The sequence below is a fragment of the Oncorhynchus mykiss genome, chromosome 20 (genome assembly GCF_057628025.1).
Source record: "Oncorhynchus mykiss isolate SJ-2025 chromosome 20, ASM5762802v1, whole genome shotgun sequence".
NCBI lineage: Eukaryota > Metazoa > Chordata > Actinopteri > Salmoniformes > Salmonidae > Oncorhynchus > Oncorhynchus mykiss.
The window spans coordinates 21,357,529-21,373,259 of record NC_143041.1 but is presented as its reverse complement, the minus strand read 5'-3'; the positions used below and the strand labels follow the sequence as shown (position 1 = coordinate 21,373,259).

General features: G+C 42.7%; 1 protein-coding gene across 2 annotated transcripts in view; it reads right to left on the bottom strand.

Moving 5' to 3' along the window:
- Positions 1–323: 323 nt before the first annotated feature.
- Positions 324–15,731, bottom strand: part of LOC110499061 (progranulin) — a 32,053-nt gene continuing 16,645 nt past the window's right edge. For both annotated transcript variants that reach the window (XM_021575936.3, XM_021575935.3), the window contains exons 9-17: positions 11,473–11,564; positions 11,213–11,360; positions 10,955–11,052; positions 10,462–10,713; positions 9,848–10,084; positions 6,871–7,140; positions 6,469–6,702; positions 5,152–5,409; positions 324–1,661 (exon numbers count right to left, since the gene is read on the bottom strand). In XM_021575936.3, the coding sequence (XP_021431611.3) occupies positions 1,518–1,661; positions 5,152–5,409; positions 6,469–6,702; positions 6,871–7,140; positions 9,848–10,084; positions 10,462–10,713; positions 10,955–11,052; positions 11,213–11,360; positions 11,473–11,564 (1,733 nt within the window). In that variant the 3' untranslated portion in view covers positions 324–1,517. The remainder of the gene's footprint in view (positions 1,662–5,151; positions 5,410–6,468; positions 6,703–6,870; positions 7,141–9,847; positions 10,085–10,461; positions 10,714–10,954; positions 11,053–11,212; positions 11,361–11,472; positions 11,565–15,731) is intronic.

Here is a 15,731-nt window from a genome sequence, read left to right as displayed (position 1 = left end):
ATACACACTAATATTTTAACTAGGCAAGTCAGTTAAGAACAAATTCTTATTTACAATGACGGCCTACCCCGGCCAAACCCTAACTATGCTGGGCCAATTGTGAGCCGCCCTATGGGACTCCCAATCACGTCCGGTTGTGATACAGCCTGGAATCGAGGGGGGGGCAGAAGTGCATAGAAAGTTCAGCATCCTCCCCTAGGGTATATCCATAAACCATAGCCGCCCAGAGTCAGACAAAAACATGACTCATCCATTATTTATTATTGTACTATAGTGCAGCTCAACACAAAATGGTTTTCCCTACCGAAGAACGAAAACTGAAATATTTGAAACAATTTTATTTCACCTCAGTGACACACAACTCCCCTTCATAAGATAAAATATTTGATAAGGAAACTATAATTAACCAAAAAACATGTCCTTCATTTAACATGACATTCATGTAAAAAAAAACAAATCCAAAACTAGAGTACAGATACAAATTTTGGACGTTAGTCGGGAATGGGATGAGAGTTATGTGCTAACTGGTATTGTTTGCATTGACTTTCAAAGTATTACTACTGGTTACCATTACTACGGCTGGTAGAACAGAGTGCTTAGTATCAATTTTGATATCAACTAACATTGTACTAACCAATCTTACAATTCCTATGTACTGGATTCACTTCCCCATCACCTGTTCAAGCACCACAATTCCTATACTGAAAATCAAGATGATCAACAATGGGTATTATGACATCAAGAAAAAAAATGGCTTTGACTTAAGGGGTTTGAGTGACAGTATTTTTATTTTAATGACAGAAAACTGTCAGAGGCTGGACCATTTTGATGTTCACAGAAAGTGATGAACCCAGGCCAGAGGGCAAAACATACATAAAAATCGAGCAAAAATGTCTATCAAAGTAACACTCAGTCGGCTGATCAATGGCTCTGTAGTGCTTCGAGAAAGAACGATATACTAACGCTCACTTACTAATGCTAGGTTGTGCCTGCAGCAATGAAACATGATAATAAGCTTTATTATACTATGTAGCTGTGTTCTTGAAAGAGTTTGTAATATACCACATTTTTGATACATCTTAAAGCAGGTTTATTCTGGAGAATAATAATTCTTGTTCCAAGAGACTATAATACATTCATGTTTCTCATTTGCATAGAGAAAATGGCATATGGGGCAGTAGTAACTAAGCGTAAAGACATTGAAACAAACCTACAAGCTAGCTGCTTAAAAAAAAAAAAAAAACTTTGGGATGGCCATTGGGTGGAGATGCTGAATTCTCTACTTCCAACCATTTCTATTTCCTGTTCTACCCCAATTGAACCAAATTAAATCACTTACAACAAAAAAAAACATACAAAATAAATCTCCTGTCCCTTGTCCAGTTTCCATTAGGTTGTTTGTTCCTCTTATGGAATGTGCTGCAGGTTAGGTTGTGTGCTGGAGTGAGGGACATCAGATCAGTGCTGCATCCTGATTGGCTCAGAGTCCAAATCAGTGCTTCCCGATTTTAGCTCAGTCAAAACGGAACAAAGTCCCTCTTTTTGTCGTGGCTGTAGAACATGTCCCAGGTCAACTCAGCCTGCTGGGAGCAGCCTCCCCGCTCCAGGTCACATGTGTATCCCACGGGGCAGCAGTGCCTGGTGTCCGCGCAGCATATGGCCTGTGAAGAGAAAGCGAGTTTAAAGGATTAGTTCAGGATTTTACAAATTGATGGATCAGTAGAAAATAATCCATGGTTATGTTCTTTAAAACAGCCACCAAACTTCAACTAACTTTAGCCACCCCAACCTAACAATCAATGGAAGTGATGGGGTCATTTGAATATATAAAAAAAAAAATACAGCATCACCAGACTCTGACGTCTCTTTCTGATGGCTAAACAACCTTCCGTGCATTTGCTACTTTATGCACAATTATTTTACATACAGTGCCTTGCGAAAGTATTCGGCCCCCTTGAACTTTGCGACCTTTTGCCACATTTCAGGCTTCAAACATAAAGATATAAAACTGTATTTTTTTGTGAAGAATCAACATCAAGTGGGACACAATCATGAAGTGGAACGACATTTATTGGATATTTCAAACGTTTTTAACAAATCAAAAACTGAAAAATTGGACGTGCAAAATTATTCAGCCCCTTTACTTTCAGTGCAGCAAACTCTCTCCAGAAGTTCAGTGAGGATCTCTGAATGATCCAATGTTGACCTAAATGACTAATGATGATAAATACAATCCACCTGTGTGTAATCAAGTCTCTGTATAAATGCACCTGCACTGTGATAGTCTCAGAGGTCCGTTAAAAGCGCAGAGAGCATCATGAAGAACAAGGAACACACCAGGCAGGTCCGAGATACTGTTGTGAAGAAGTTTAAAGCCGGATTTGGATACAAAAAGATTTCCCAAGCTTTAAACATCCCAATGAGCACTGTGCAAGCGATAATATTGAAATGGAAGGAGTATGAGACCACTGCAAATCTACCAAGACCTGGCCGTCCCTCTAAACTTTCAGCTCATACAAGGAGAAGACTGATCAGAGATGCAGCCAAGAGGCCCATGATCACTCTGGATGAACTGCAGAGATCTACAGCTGAGGTGGGAGACTCTGTCCATAGGACAACAATCAGTCATATATTGCACAAATCTGGCCTTTATGGAAGAGTGGCAAGAAGAAAGCCATTTCTTAAAGATATCCATAAAAAGTATTGTTTAAAGTTTGCCACAAGCCACCTGGGAGACACACCAAACATGTGGAAGAAGGTGCTCTGGTCAGATGAAACCAAAATTGAACTTTTTGGCAACAACGCAAGACGTCATGTTTGGCGTAAAAGCAACACAGCTCATCCCCCTGAACACACCATCCCCACTGTCAAACATGGTGGTGGCAGCATCATGGTTTGGGCCTGCTTTTCTTCAGCAGGGACAGGGAAGATGGTTAAAATTGATGGGAAGATGGATGGAGCCAAATACAGGACCATTCTGGAAGAAAACCTGATGGAGTCTGCAAAAGACCTGAGACTAGGACGGAGATTTGTCTTCCAACAAGACAATGATCCAAAACATAAAGCAAAATATACAATGGAATGGTTCAAAAATAAACATATCCAGGTGTTAGAATGGCCAAGTCAAAGTCCAGACCTGAATACAATTGAGAATCTGTGGAAAGAACTGAAAACTGCTGTTCACAAATGGTCTCCATCCAACCTCACTGAGCTCGAGCTGTTTTGCAAGGAGGAATGGGAAAAAATTTCAGTCTCTCGATGTGCAAAACTGATAGAGACATACCCCAAGCGACTTACAGCTGTAATCGCAGCAAAAGGTGGCGCTACAAAGTATTAACTTAAGGGGGCTGAATAATTTTGCACGCCCAATTTTTCAGTTTTTGATTTGTTAAAAAAGTTTGAAATATCCAATAAATGTCGTTCCACTTCATGATTGTGTCCCACTTGTTGTTGATTCTTCACAAAAAAATACAGTTTTATATCTTTATGTTTGAAGCCTGAAATGTGGCAAAAGGTCGCAAAGTTCAAGGGGGCCGAATACTTTCGGAAGGCACTGTAGCTGCCGCTTCCCCCTCCTTTCCTGTTCTCACTAACCCCACCGTTCTCACTAACCCCATAAAGTTGGTTAAGATGATGTCTCATGGAAACCTAACATGCGCAGTTTGAGCTACTCCAGGAAGAGAAGTTGCAGGCTAGCTCAGTCCTGCCCCCTCATTGAGTAACTTAAATTGAAGGCAGACTAGAGTACTGCAGGATGCCATGAGCAACTCAATTATCGGTATAACACCCTTGTATTCAAAGTCGGGGGAACTGCAGTGGGATCACCCAAAAAAATACAACAAATGTTTTTTTAACCCAAAAATTGAGTACAGATTGTATGGGAAGAATTTTGTTTGAAAAATAATAAGAAAAATATGTTAGAGTAAATGTATTAATTGGTTTCTTTTCATTTGGATAAGAGATGTAATGAATTGAAGTATTATTTGACGTAACAATAGAAATGTAATGATTTTAAGATTGTCATATTTGGTGTGGGGTGATGAAAAACAAATTGGGTTCTGAGCAATTCTGATGGGAAAGAAAGTATCCCTGCTGAAAAAGTTTGAATACCAAATGGTATAACACCTTTTCTGTGTGTGATTTTAAAATAATCCGTTCATGCATCTGGTGGATATTTTTTATTCATACAATTGACCACGAAGATTGACGTTTTTCCATTCACTATAACAGGGATCCTTTTTTCTGCTAACAATGTCTGCAGTACCACAGTTGGCCTTGAACTTGTGTCTTAGGGGCAGTCATTTGAATGAATTTCAAATGATGTGCTGACCATCAAATCGTGCAGTGTTGCATGATCATTGAGATGCGCAGTAAATTGAATGTTAGTTATGGTTGAAATGCCGATGGCTTTGCCTCAATGCATCGTGTAGACAGTGTAGGCTACACGTTACATGTAGACTAAGTATGTTGACATATAGGCAGGAGTGTAGTGCAGCTGGAGCGTACGGAACGACGCCATGCCACTTCTCAGAATGTTACTGGTTTCAATAAGTCGGAGCAAAGTTTCAATAAATTGGGAGAAAAGTTGAATCAATGTCTCACGAGATCACTTGATGACTAATTAATATCAAATACCAATATAACAGCATAGCATAACGCTTATGTTAGACAGACATCAGGCGATTCCTTATGCGATTTTAGGAGGACTGTGGTCATGTGCCGATTTCTCTTTCATGCAGCCAAAACTCAGTGCACACCACTATGTGGTTTGATTGAAACAAAATACAGATTTGCTAGCTTATTCACACCATCGGCTCTAAGTCACTCACGAAATAGTACTTCTACATCATGAAGGGGGGAAGCAGCTGCTATGTTAAACAAAATAATAAAAAGTGGGTAAAGTAACAAATGTACAGAACGTTTTAAGGTTGTTTATATATGGGGAAGAGGTGTCCTGGGGGACAGGGCAGTTCGATCTGGTCGCGCATCCTTACAAAAAAATAAAAGGCTACATTTCCTTTATGTACCAAATATGGAGTTGATTAAAGAACATCTCAACTTGTCAAATGTACACACATTTCTCATCTACATCCAAAGTCAAAGTTCATTATTTCAAGTTAGGATTTTCATTCCAAGTAGCCGTTTCACTACCTTTGGTGCAGGGCAGCAGGACCATTCCGTGGGTGAAGTCTTGCAGCAGGTTTCCAGTTTGGGACAGCTGTACTCTCCAGTGCTGTCACAAGTCACATCTATACTCATCTCTGCTGCCCTCTGCTGGGACTCTGCTACCTTTGTCAGGGGCACCGTACGGAGGAGTATAGCCTCTACCAGTTTCTCACAGGTCCCAGTCTGCATGTTGCAGCTGTAGCCTTGGGGGCAGCAGTGCTCATGGTCTGTACAGCAAACAGCCTGCAGATTGGGGACGATAAGGAGAGAGTCAACAAGATGTATCTGTGAGGCGAAACGGGGAAGTAGTCAGACCCCTTCCCCTTTTCCACATTTTGTTACATTACAGCCTTACTCCAAAATGGATTCCATTTTTCCTCATCAATCTACGGTACACACAATACCCCATAATGACGACAGGTTTAGATTTTTTTGCAAAAATATATATTTTTAAAACTGATAACTTATTTACGGTAAGTATTGTCTTTGCTATGAGACTCGAAATTGATCTCAGGTGCATCCGGTTTCCATGAACCATTCTTAAGATGTTTCTACAACTTCATTAGAGTCCACATGTGGTAAATTCAATTGATTGGACTGTTGTTGGGTATGTTTTTCAGCAGCAGGGACTGCGAGACTAGTCAGGATCGAGGCAAAGATGAACAGGGAGCAAAGTACAGAGAGATCCTTGATGAAAATCTGGTTCAGAGCGCTCAGGACCTCAGACTGGGGCGAAGGTTCACCTTCCAACAGGACAATGACCCTAAGCACACAGCCTAGACAACGCAGGAGTGGCTTCGGGACAAATCTATGAATGTCCTTGAGTGGCCCAGCCAGAGCCTGGACTTGAACCTGATCTAACATCTCTGGAGAGGCCGGAAAATAGCTGTGCAGCGAAACTCCCCATCCAACCTGACAGAGCTTGAAAGGATCTGCAGGGAAGAATGGGAGAAACTCTCCAAATACAGGTGTGCCAAGCTTGTAGCGTCACAACCAAAAAGACTCAAGGATTTAATCGCTGCTTCAACAAAGTACTGAGTAAAGGGTCTGAATACTTGTGATAAACATATTTTTTATACATTTGCTAAAAGTTCAATTTAAAAAAAATCTACTTTTTGCTTCGTCACTACAGACAATAATAATAATAATAATAATAATAATGTCTGTAGATTGAGAGGGGGAAAAAACAATTTAATCCATTTTAGAATAAGGCTAACGTAACAATGTGGAAAAACTCAAGGGGTCCGAATACTGAACGAATGCACTGTATATAAATCCAATCCATTCTCAATGGAGACACACCTTGACCAGGGGACAGCAGCCCCATTCGCCTGTGGGCAGCTTGCAGCAGGTGGCCCCCGAGGCACAGCTGCTCTTGTCGTCACACTTTACGTCTTTCAACATGGCTCCCTCAGTCAGGGCCTTCACTTTGCGGTACCAGGGAATGGTCAGGGGGCCCTTAGTGCAGGAGGTCTTGTGGCCATCACAGCTGTAGCCGCTGGGGCAGCAGTGGTCTCCGTTGGCACAGCACACCGCCTGGGGAGGAGCAGACCATTTACATAGAGGTCATACAGAGATGACTACTGTATAATCACTATAATTTCAGCTGCAAATTCTGTTACATTGCCACTGCTTTGTTCATCATCATCATAATAATATCTTGAAAAGTTGCCACGGCCTAAGTCCCCAGTGTAGCCTACTTACCTTTGGCAGGGGGCAGCATCCCCACTTGCCAGCCTTGTTCATGAAGCAGCAGGTGGTATATTTGGGACAGCTGGTGTGGGGGTCACACATGTTCTTGGCTAGGGGGAAGGAGGGGGCAATGGCCTGAGGAAGCACTCTGTGCAGGAGCAGGGCTGGCACCCTGGGGATCCAGGGCAAGCTGAGGGTCCCGGCTTTGTCACAGGTCTGCTCGGCCATGTTACACGTGTAGCCTTTAGGGCAGCAGTGCTCATGGTCGTCGCAGCACACCGCCTAAGGGGCAACAATAACATTATTTCAAATTCCTGAGTTAAGAGCCCTTGTTTTGCGGTCACCAAAAATCGAGGCTGGTATTCACAAAGAGGCCTGCTGAGCCCACAGGAGGTTTGTGGCACCTTAATTGGGGAGGACGGGCTCGTGGTAATGGCTGGAGCGGAATAGAATGGTATCAAATACAGCAAACACATGGAAACCATGCGTTTGATGGCATTCCATTCACTCCGGCCATTATTAGGAGCCGTCCTCCACTCAGCAGCCTCCTGAGACGGTTTATGAATATGGGCCCTTATCTACAGTATATGGTGTCTTAAATTGCAAAAACATAAGTTATGTTTCTGTAATACACACCCAGAGCCAAGTCGTAAAACAAAAGTTCCTTCAGAATTATACATAACTCTTCAATTAATCTCAGTCTACGAATAGAGTCCTTAACCAGGTTTCCAGCCAACCTTTTTGAGAGTAAAGCACATAAATGTCATGACAGGCCTGGTGGAAAATGCATTTTTCAATAAACTTCTGTGCAAATATTGATATAATAAACATCATATCAGAGTAAACTTGGAGTCAGGAGATGACATGTGTGGTCCTCCCACTACGGCTCGTCGGGAAAGCATGCAGTTTATTAGGCTACAGATTAAGTTATGGTGAACTTCACAGGGTGGTGAAAGTGCAAGGTGATGAGCTTGATGTTCCTTTCCAATAAATATTGAGGGTGTTATTCTGGTAACATGATCATCGATGCTTGGCTGCAGTTTGGCAAACAAAAATTATTGCGCTCTTTCGTCCATAATAAATCTCATGTGGGCTATACGTGTATCTGTGCGCTGTTGACTGGAACGGACGTGCCATTACCAGAGTGGGCACACTCGCTATATAAAACACTTTTTGTGAGAGAACCAAAATAGTTAAATGCAATGGAAACCCATTTAATACATACATACATACATACATACATACATACATACATACATACATACATACATACATACATACATACGAAGTCTGACAGTTTACATTAACATAGGTTGGAGTCATTAAAACTCATTTTCCAACCACTCCACAAATGTCTTGTTGACAAACTATAGTTTTGGCAAGTCGGTTAGGACATCTACTTAGTGCATTTTTGCAAATAGTTTACAGACAGATTATTTCACTATCACAATTCCAGTGGGTCAGAAGTTTATATGCACTAAGTTGACTGTGCCTTTAAACACCCAGAAAATTCCAGAAAATGATGTCATGGCTTTAGAAGCTTCTGATGGGCTAATTGACATCATTTGAGTCAATTGGAGGTGTACCTGTGGATGTATTTCAAGGCCTACCTTCAAACTCAGGGACTCTTTGCTTGACATCATGGGAAAATCAAAAGAAATCAGCCAAGACCTCAGAAAAAAAATTGGAGACCTCCACAAGTCTGGTTCATCCTTGGGAGCAATTTCCAAACGCCTGAAGGTACCACGTTCATCGTTACAAACAATAGTACGCAAGTATAAACACCATGGGACCACGCAGCCGTCTTACCGCTCAGGAAGGAGACGCGTTCTGTCTCCTAGAGATGAACGTACTTAGGTGCGAAAAGTGCAGATCAATCCCAGAACAACAGCAAAGGACCTTGTGAAGATGCTGGAGGAAACAGGTGCAAAAGTATCTATATCCAGAGTAAAACGAGTCCTATATTGACATAACCTGAAAGGCCGCTTAGCAAGGAAGAAGCCACTGCTCCAAAACCAACATAAAAAGCCAGACTACGGTTTGCAACTGCACATGGCGACAAAGATCGTACTTTTTAGAGAAATGTCCTCTGGTCTGATGAAACAAAAACAGAACCGTTTGGCCATAATGACCATCGTTATGTTTGGAGGAAAATAGGGAGGCTTGCAAGCCAAAGAACACCATCCCAACTGTGAAGCACAGGGGTGGCAGCATCATGTTGTGGGGGTACTTTGCTGCAAGAGGGACTGGTGCACTTCACAAAATAGATGGCTGCATGAGGTAGGAAAAATATGTGGATATATTGAAGCAACATCTCAAGACATCAGTCAGGAAGATTAAAGCTTGGTCGCAAATGGGTCTTCCAAATGGGCCACGGCTCCAAGCATACTTCCAAAGTTATGGCAAAATGGCTTAAGAACAACAAGGTCAAGGTATTGGAGTGACCATCACAAAGCCCTGACCTCAACCTATAGAACATTTGTGGGCAGAACTGAAAAAGCGTGTACGAGCAAGGAGGCCTACAAACCTGACTCAGTTACACCAGCTCTGTCAGGAGGAATGGGCCAAAATTCACCCAACTTATTGTGGGAAGCTTGTGGAAGGCTACCCGAAACATTTGACCCAAGTTAAACATTTAAAGGCAATGCTACCAAATACTAATTGAGTGTGTGTAAAACTTCTGACCCACTGGGAATGTGATGAAAGAAATAAAGCTGAAATAAATCTCTACTATTATTCTGACATTTCACATTCTTAAAATAGTGGTGATCCTAACTGACCTAAGACAGGGAATTTTTACTAGGATTAAATGTCAGGAATTGTGAAAAACTGAGGTGTAAGGTGGCTAAGGTGTATGTAAACTTCCGACTTCAACTGTACATACATACTTTTTTATGCGGATTTGAGAATATTCGCATGAAAATCTGTCGCCAATTGAACGGTAAGATCGTTATTTAAACCACCAGATGGGGGAAAAAAATTAACTCACATGAGGTAGAGGACAGCATGCCCACTGTCCTGAGTTCTGTCTGCAGCAGGTGGTGCCCCCGGGGCACATGGTCTGTTCGTCACACTTCTCAGTGGCCAGTTGTGCCTGCGTGGTGAGTGCTGCCACCTTGGTGACCCACGGCATGTTGAAGCCTGAGGGGTCATCGCAAGTACTGGCCTCCAGGTTACACACAGTGCCGTGGGGGCAGCAGTGGAGGTGGTCATCGCAACACACTGCCTGAGGGCCACAGAGAATGCATGGAGTTGTTATTACTGATACAACAGCTAGGCTACCTTTAGGCTATAAACGTGATGCTTATATGCCTCGGATTTAATTAAAATGACTCGCCGAGATGATTGGAAACAAGGACTATTCATAAGTGTCTCAAATTAGCACCACTTGGAGTGACTGTACCAGGGACAGTAGCGGTTTCCCAATTAGTCAATTCAAATCCAGTCACTTTAGGAATGTAATTTAACATGGACGTCATTTAATCAAATACAACCGGAGGTAAAGTTACCTAAAGTGAACTAAAAGGTTAGACTCTTAACAAGGACTGGACTTAGCAAATAAGTCAGTGGGGGAGAGGGGGGTAAATGTGGAAAAGTTCATACATTGGGCAGGGGGCAGCATGCCCAGTTTCCTGTGGTGGTCTTGCAGCACGTGGATTTGCCCGGGCACGACGTGGATTTGTCACATATGCTGTTGGGCAGCGGCTCCTCCTGCGACACATAGCTAAAGGCGGGCTCCTTGTCCAGCATGGGTACCAGGGCAGAGCCCGAAGTGGGGTCATCACACGTACTCTCTGCCAGGTTACAGATGGTCCCGTGGGGGCAGCAGTGGAGGTGGTCATCACAACACACAGCCTAGAGGGAAGTCAAGTGAGGGCGGGGGGGCGCGGGGGGGGAGTCTACAGTGTTTCTGTTCTCATATCTGTAATGCTACAAGACAGATGTAACACCACTGACTGAAAAAAAGAGCGGCACTCACTTTCAACATTGATAAATGAACCTAATAAATCAGGTCAGGATCTCAAGGGCTGAGCACTACTGTCAAGTGTGGCAGGAATTATGGCTGACACACACATACACAAATTGTTTACAGTACCTTGGGTAAGGGGCAGCAGGCCCAATCTCCATTTAGTAATTTACAGCACGTGGTTCCATCAGCGCAGGCCACAGAGTCGTTGCAGGGCACAGCATTGACTGAAGGGCATAGAGCGCACACATTCACATGTTAAATGTTTGGACATTACACTTCTGTCGCTATGCAACTTTTCATCTTGAATATATCCCCACTCTGGGTCTGTTGCAAATCGATGTTAACATCATGCGCCAATGTTTGATGTGTAACTTTGTCTCTGACCGGTGCTTTGTAGGGATGTCGTGGTCAATGTGGCGGGGAATTTGACAGCCATGGAAGTTTGGCCGTGTTTAGACACACAGGTGCTCCGTTCCAGGTCACAGGTGGTTCCCCCAGGACAGCAGTGGAGGTGGTCCGGACAACACACAGCCTGAGGAGAGCAAGAGGGGTCTTGATACAGCTGAATCCTGCAGGAGCTGATATTTCCTGGCAGCTGAATATGGATGTGTGGTGAGTTATTGGGTTGAGAGCAGATGACTCACACTTGGCATAGGGCAGCAGCCATAGCTCCTATCCCCCAACAGGCAGCAAGTGGTCTCATCAGGACACGATGACACCTTGTCTGGGCAATCCACTAAAAAGAGATGCACATTAAAAATGATAAATAAATATCAACATAATTCTTATTCTTTTCTTAGAGGACTACAAGACTGCATAACCACCGATTCAGCTGGAAAATTACAGGTTTACACTACAAAATCAATTAGTAACATTCAGTAGCCAGGGATTAGGGGGAGAAGCGGTTGTTGTTAAGTTCATGTTTTAAAATGGTAAATTGTAATTATTTCACCTCCATGGCCTATTTATTGCCTTACCTCCCTATATTTGCACACACTGTACATAGATTTTTCTATTGTGTTATTGACTGTACATTTGTTAATGTGTAACTGTTGTTTTTGTCACACTGCTTTGCTTTATCTTGGCCAGGTCACAGTTGTAAATGAGAACTTGGCCTACCTGGTTAAATAAAAGGTGAAATATATATTTTTAAATTATCCATGTATTTATGTTATCCCGGTGCTACAATGTGACACCTCGCTTCGACAAGAAGAGGTCGTATGAAAGTGTATGAACAGTGTAATTGGAATCTGGACACGGGTAACTAACCTGGACGACAAAAAGAGAGTACTTGCAGTGGTATTATCGCTCAAGGGAAGAGCGAGAGACACAGAACTGGAAATATCCCTGGAGGATTTGAACAAGGATGACGGTGTGTGAACTTTGATCAGAGCACTGGGCCTGTGTTTCTTAAAGAGAAAGACAGTGCCTACATAGAATATTAAAAACTGGCAGTGTTAGAGACATTTCAGTTGCAATGACAGACTACATAATTGCTTACAATAGGATGCGCAAGACAGACATGGTTCTCTCGGATGCAGTGTTCATTTTCAAGTTGCTAGATACTACCTGGATGTTAGGGAGAAAGAGTTGGCGCCATTGCCCGGCACAAATCCACTGGACAGACATGGAAGGACCTCAACATTTTCTATTTGTCAAAGCACTTACCATTGGGTTAAAGACTGTCCTCATAAAAATGAAGTTAAACTAACAGAGGAAAATGTAAACAGAGAGCAGTGTAACATTACACTGTTTTCAAACAAATCTGCTTCTAATACAGAGCTCTTCATAGTTGAATCCTTAGGATCTGCTGTGATTGATACTGCATATACAAGCACAGTGTGTGGTGCAAAATGCCTTGCTAGCTATGTCAAATAACTAAATATGAAAGGAGTACAAAATATGATTGACACACCAAGCAACAGAGCGTTCAAATGTGGATATGGGAGAATCGTCCATTCTACCAACAGAGTCAAGATACCAGCAAAAATGGGTCTGACCAAGAGTCACATTGAAACATAGGTGGTCCCTGCAGATATCCCCTTACTATTGCATCACTGCCTGGTATGGCAATAGCTCGGCCTGTGACCGCAAGGCACTACAGAGGGTAGTGCGTACGGCCCAGCACATCACTGGGGATAAGCTCCCTGCCATCCAGTACCTCTACACCAGACGGTGTCAGAGAAAGGCCCTAAAAATGGTCAAAGACCCCAGCCACCCCAGTCATAGACTGTTCTCTCTACTACCGCATGGCAAGCGGTACAAAAAGGCTTCTCAACAGTTTTTACCCCCAAGCCATAAGACACTCCTGAAGAGGTAATCAAATGGCTACCCGGACTATTTGCATTGTGTGCCCCCCCAACCCCTCTTTTACACTGAAGCTACTCTCTATTTATCGTATATGCATAGTGCCTTTACTATACATTCATGTACATACTACCTCAATTGGCCCGCCAACCAGTGCCCCCACACATTGGCTAACCGGGCTATCTGCATTGTGTTCTCGGTCACCCACCAACCCCTCTTTTACGCTACTGCTACTCTGTTTATCATATATGCATAGTCACTTTAACCATATCGACATACTACCTCAATCAGCCCGACTAACCGGTGCCTGTATATAACCTTGTTACTGTTATTTTTCACTGTCTTTTTTACCCTTGTTTTTATTTCTTTACTTACCTATTGTTCATATAATAACTTTTTTTGCACTGTTGGTTAGAGCCTGTAAGTAAGCATTTCACTGTAAGGTCTACACCGGTTGCATTCGGCGCACGTGACAAACTTTGAATTGATTTCATTTATTCAGCAAAGCTTCCCTCAAGAAGGCAGGGGCTGCACTAGACATAAAAAAATGACAATGAAGTGATGTTTAAACAACCAGTGACGCTTGAACTTACTACCTCTGTCTAAAATGTTTACACAATAGTAGCCTAAGACATCACACAGAGTCCATGTAAAAATGAGATTCTGACAGACACAGAGCACATGGAGATTGACAGTCCCAGAGAACATGAACACACTGGAAAAACAAAGTATTAAAACTTCAAAACAGTTTTGACATGCTACAGTTGAGACTTCAGAAATGACTCAGCAGTTCTGGGAATAATGAGTGTATTTACATTCTACGGCAGATAGTTAAGTTGTGAGACATGTCAGAAATATACAGCAAACCTAAACTGTTAGTTTGCCACTGGCTTCCAAATACAATGAAACGGTGGCTGTAGATCTATATGAGCTTGGACCAAGTGTGTGGCACCTTCACATTGTCGACCACTTCACACGCTTCAGCGTTGGAAGCATTGTGAATACAAAGAAACCCAATGAAATCATCCAGCATTTCATTCATTCCTGGATAAGTGTGCCTGGCCCTTCCCATAAATTGTACAGTGACAATGGAGGAGAATTCAATAATAAGGAACTAAGAGAAATGGCTGAGAAATTCAACATGGAAGTAAAGACAACTGCTGCATACAGTCTATGGAGCAATGGACTTCTGGAAAGACAATCAAAACACTCACAGATATCGTGTTGAAAGTGCATGGGTGGGACAGCACCTTTCAGTACCACATGCAACGAGAAACACGTTCACTAAAGCAGAGTGTTCAGAGAGAATTCGCAAAGCTCTGCGTAAACAGCTTCGACCAACCGATGAGAAGTAGGACACTGGAAACAAAGTGTACTACAAACGAGTTGACTGTCATGAGTGGAAAGGACCGGGAGTAGTCATTGGCCAAGATGGTGTGGTGATATTTGTGAGACACGGAGGCACCATTGTCCGGGTGCATCACTCAAGACTGCAGAAAGTAAAAATGGTCAACAAGATGGAGGGGCTGTTGCTGAGAATCAGCCTCCTACTGAAAATGAGGACACATTAAAAAAAGACACAAACCTACCTGATATCGCATCCAATGATATGGACACAAACTGACACAGGAAATGGAGCACAGACCTTCAACTATGACAAAGGTAATACTGTTGAGGGTTCAGAATTAGGAAAATGTTCAACAGCCACATGTGTTAAGGCAACATGGTTATTCCATTCTGAAATGGCCAGAGAAAGTGGTATTCCACACAAAGCAACCGTCATTGGACAAGCAGGAAAAGCCAAAGGAAAACACCAGAACTGGTACAACCTGTAGTACTCTGAATCTGGAGGGAGTTTCAATGCACTGGCAGAACAGTGATGCTACAGAGAAGCTACGCCTGGTAAGACGAGGGGTGGGGGTGTGTCTTTTTGTCAATAACAGCTGGTGCCCGATGTCTAATGTTAAAGAAGTCTTGAGGTATTGCTCGACTGAGGTAGAGTATCTTATGATAAGCTGTAGACCACACTATCTACCAAGAGAGTGCTCATCTGTAATATTCATAGCCGTCTATTTACCACCACAGACTGATGCTGGCACTAAGACCGCACTCAACCAACTCTATAAAGGCCATAAAAGCAAAGAAGAAAATGCTCATCCAGAAGCAGCGCTTCTAGTGGCTGGGGACTTTAATGCAGGCAAACAAATCAGTTTTACCTAATTTTTACCAGCATGTCACATGTGTAACCAGAGGAGAGGGGGGAAAAAAATAAAATAAAAAAAATAAAAACTCTAGACCAGCTTTACTCCACCCACAGAGATGCATTCAAAGCTATCCCTTGCCCTCCATTTGGTAAAACTGACCAATATTCCATCCTCCTGATTCCTGCTTACAAGCAAAAACTAAAGCAGGAAGTACCAGTGACTTGCTCAATACGGAAGAGGTCATATGGCGCGGATGCTACGCTACAGTACTGTATTGCTAGCACAGACTGGAATATTTTCCGGGATTCATCCAATGGCATTGGAGTATACCACCTTATTGATGAAGCCAATGACTAAGTGCATCAACGACATCGTCTCCACAGTGGCCGTAC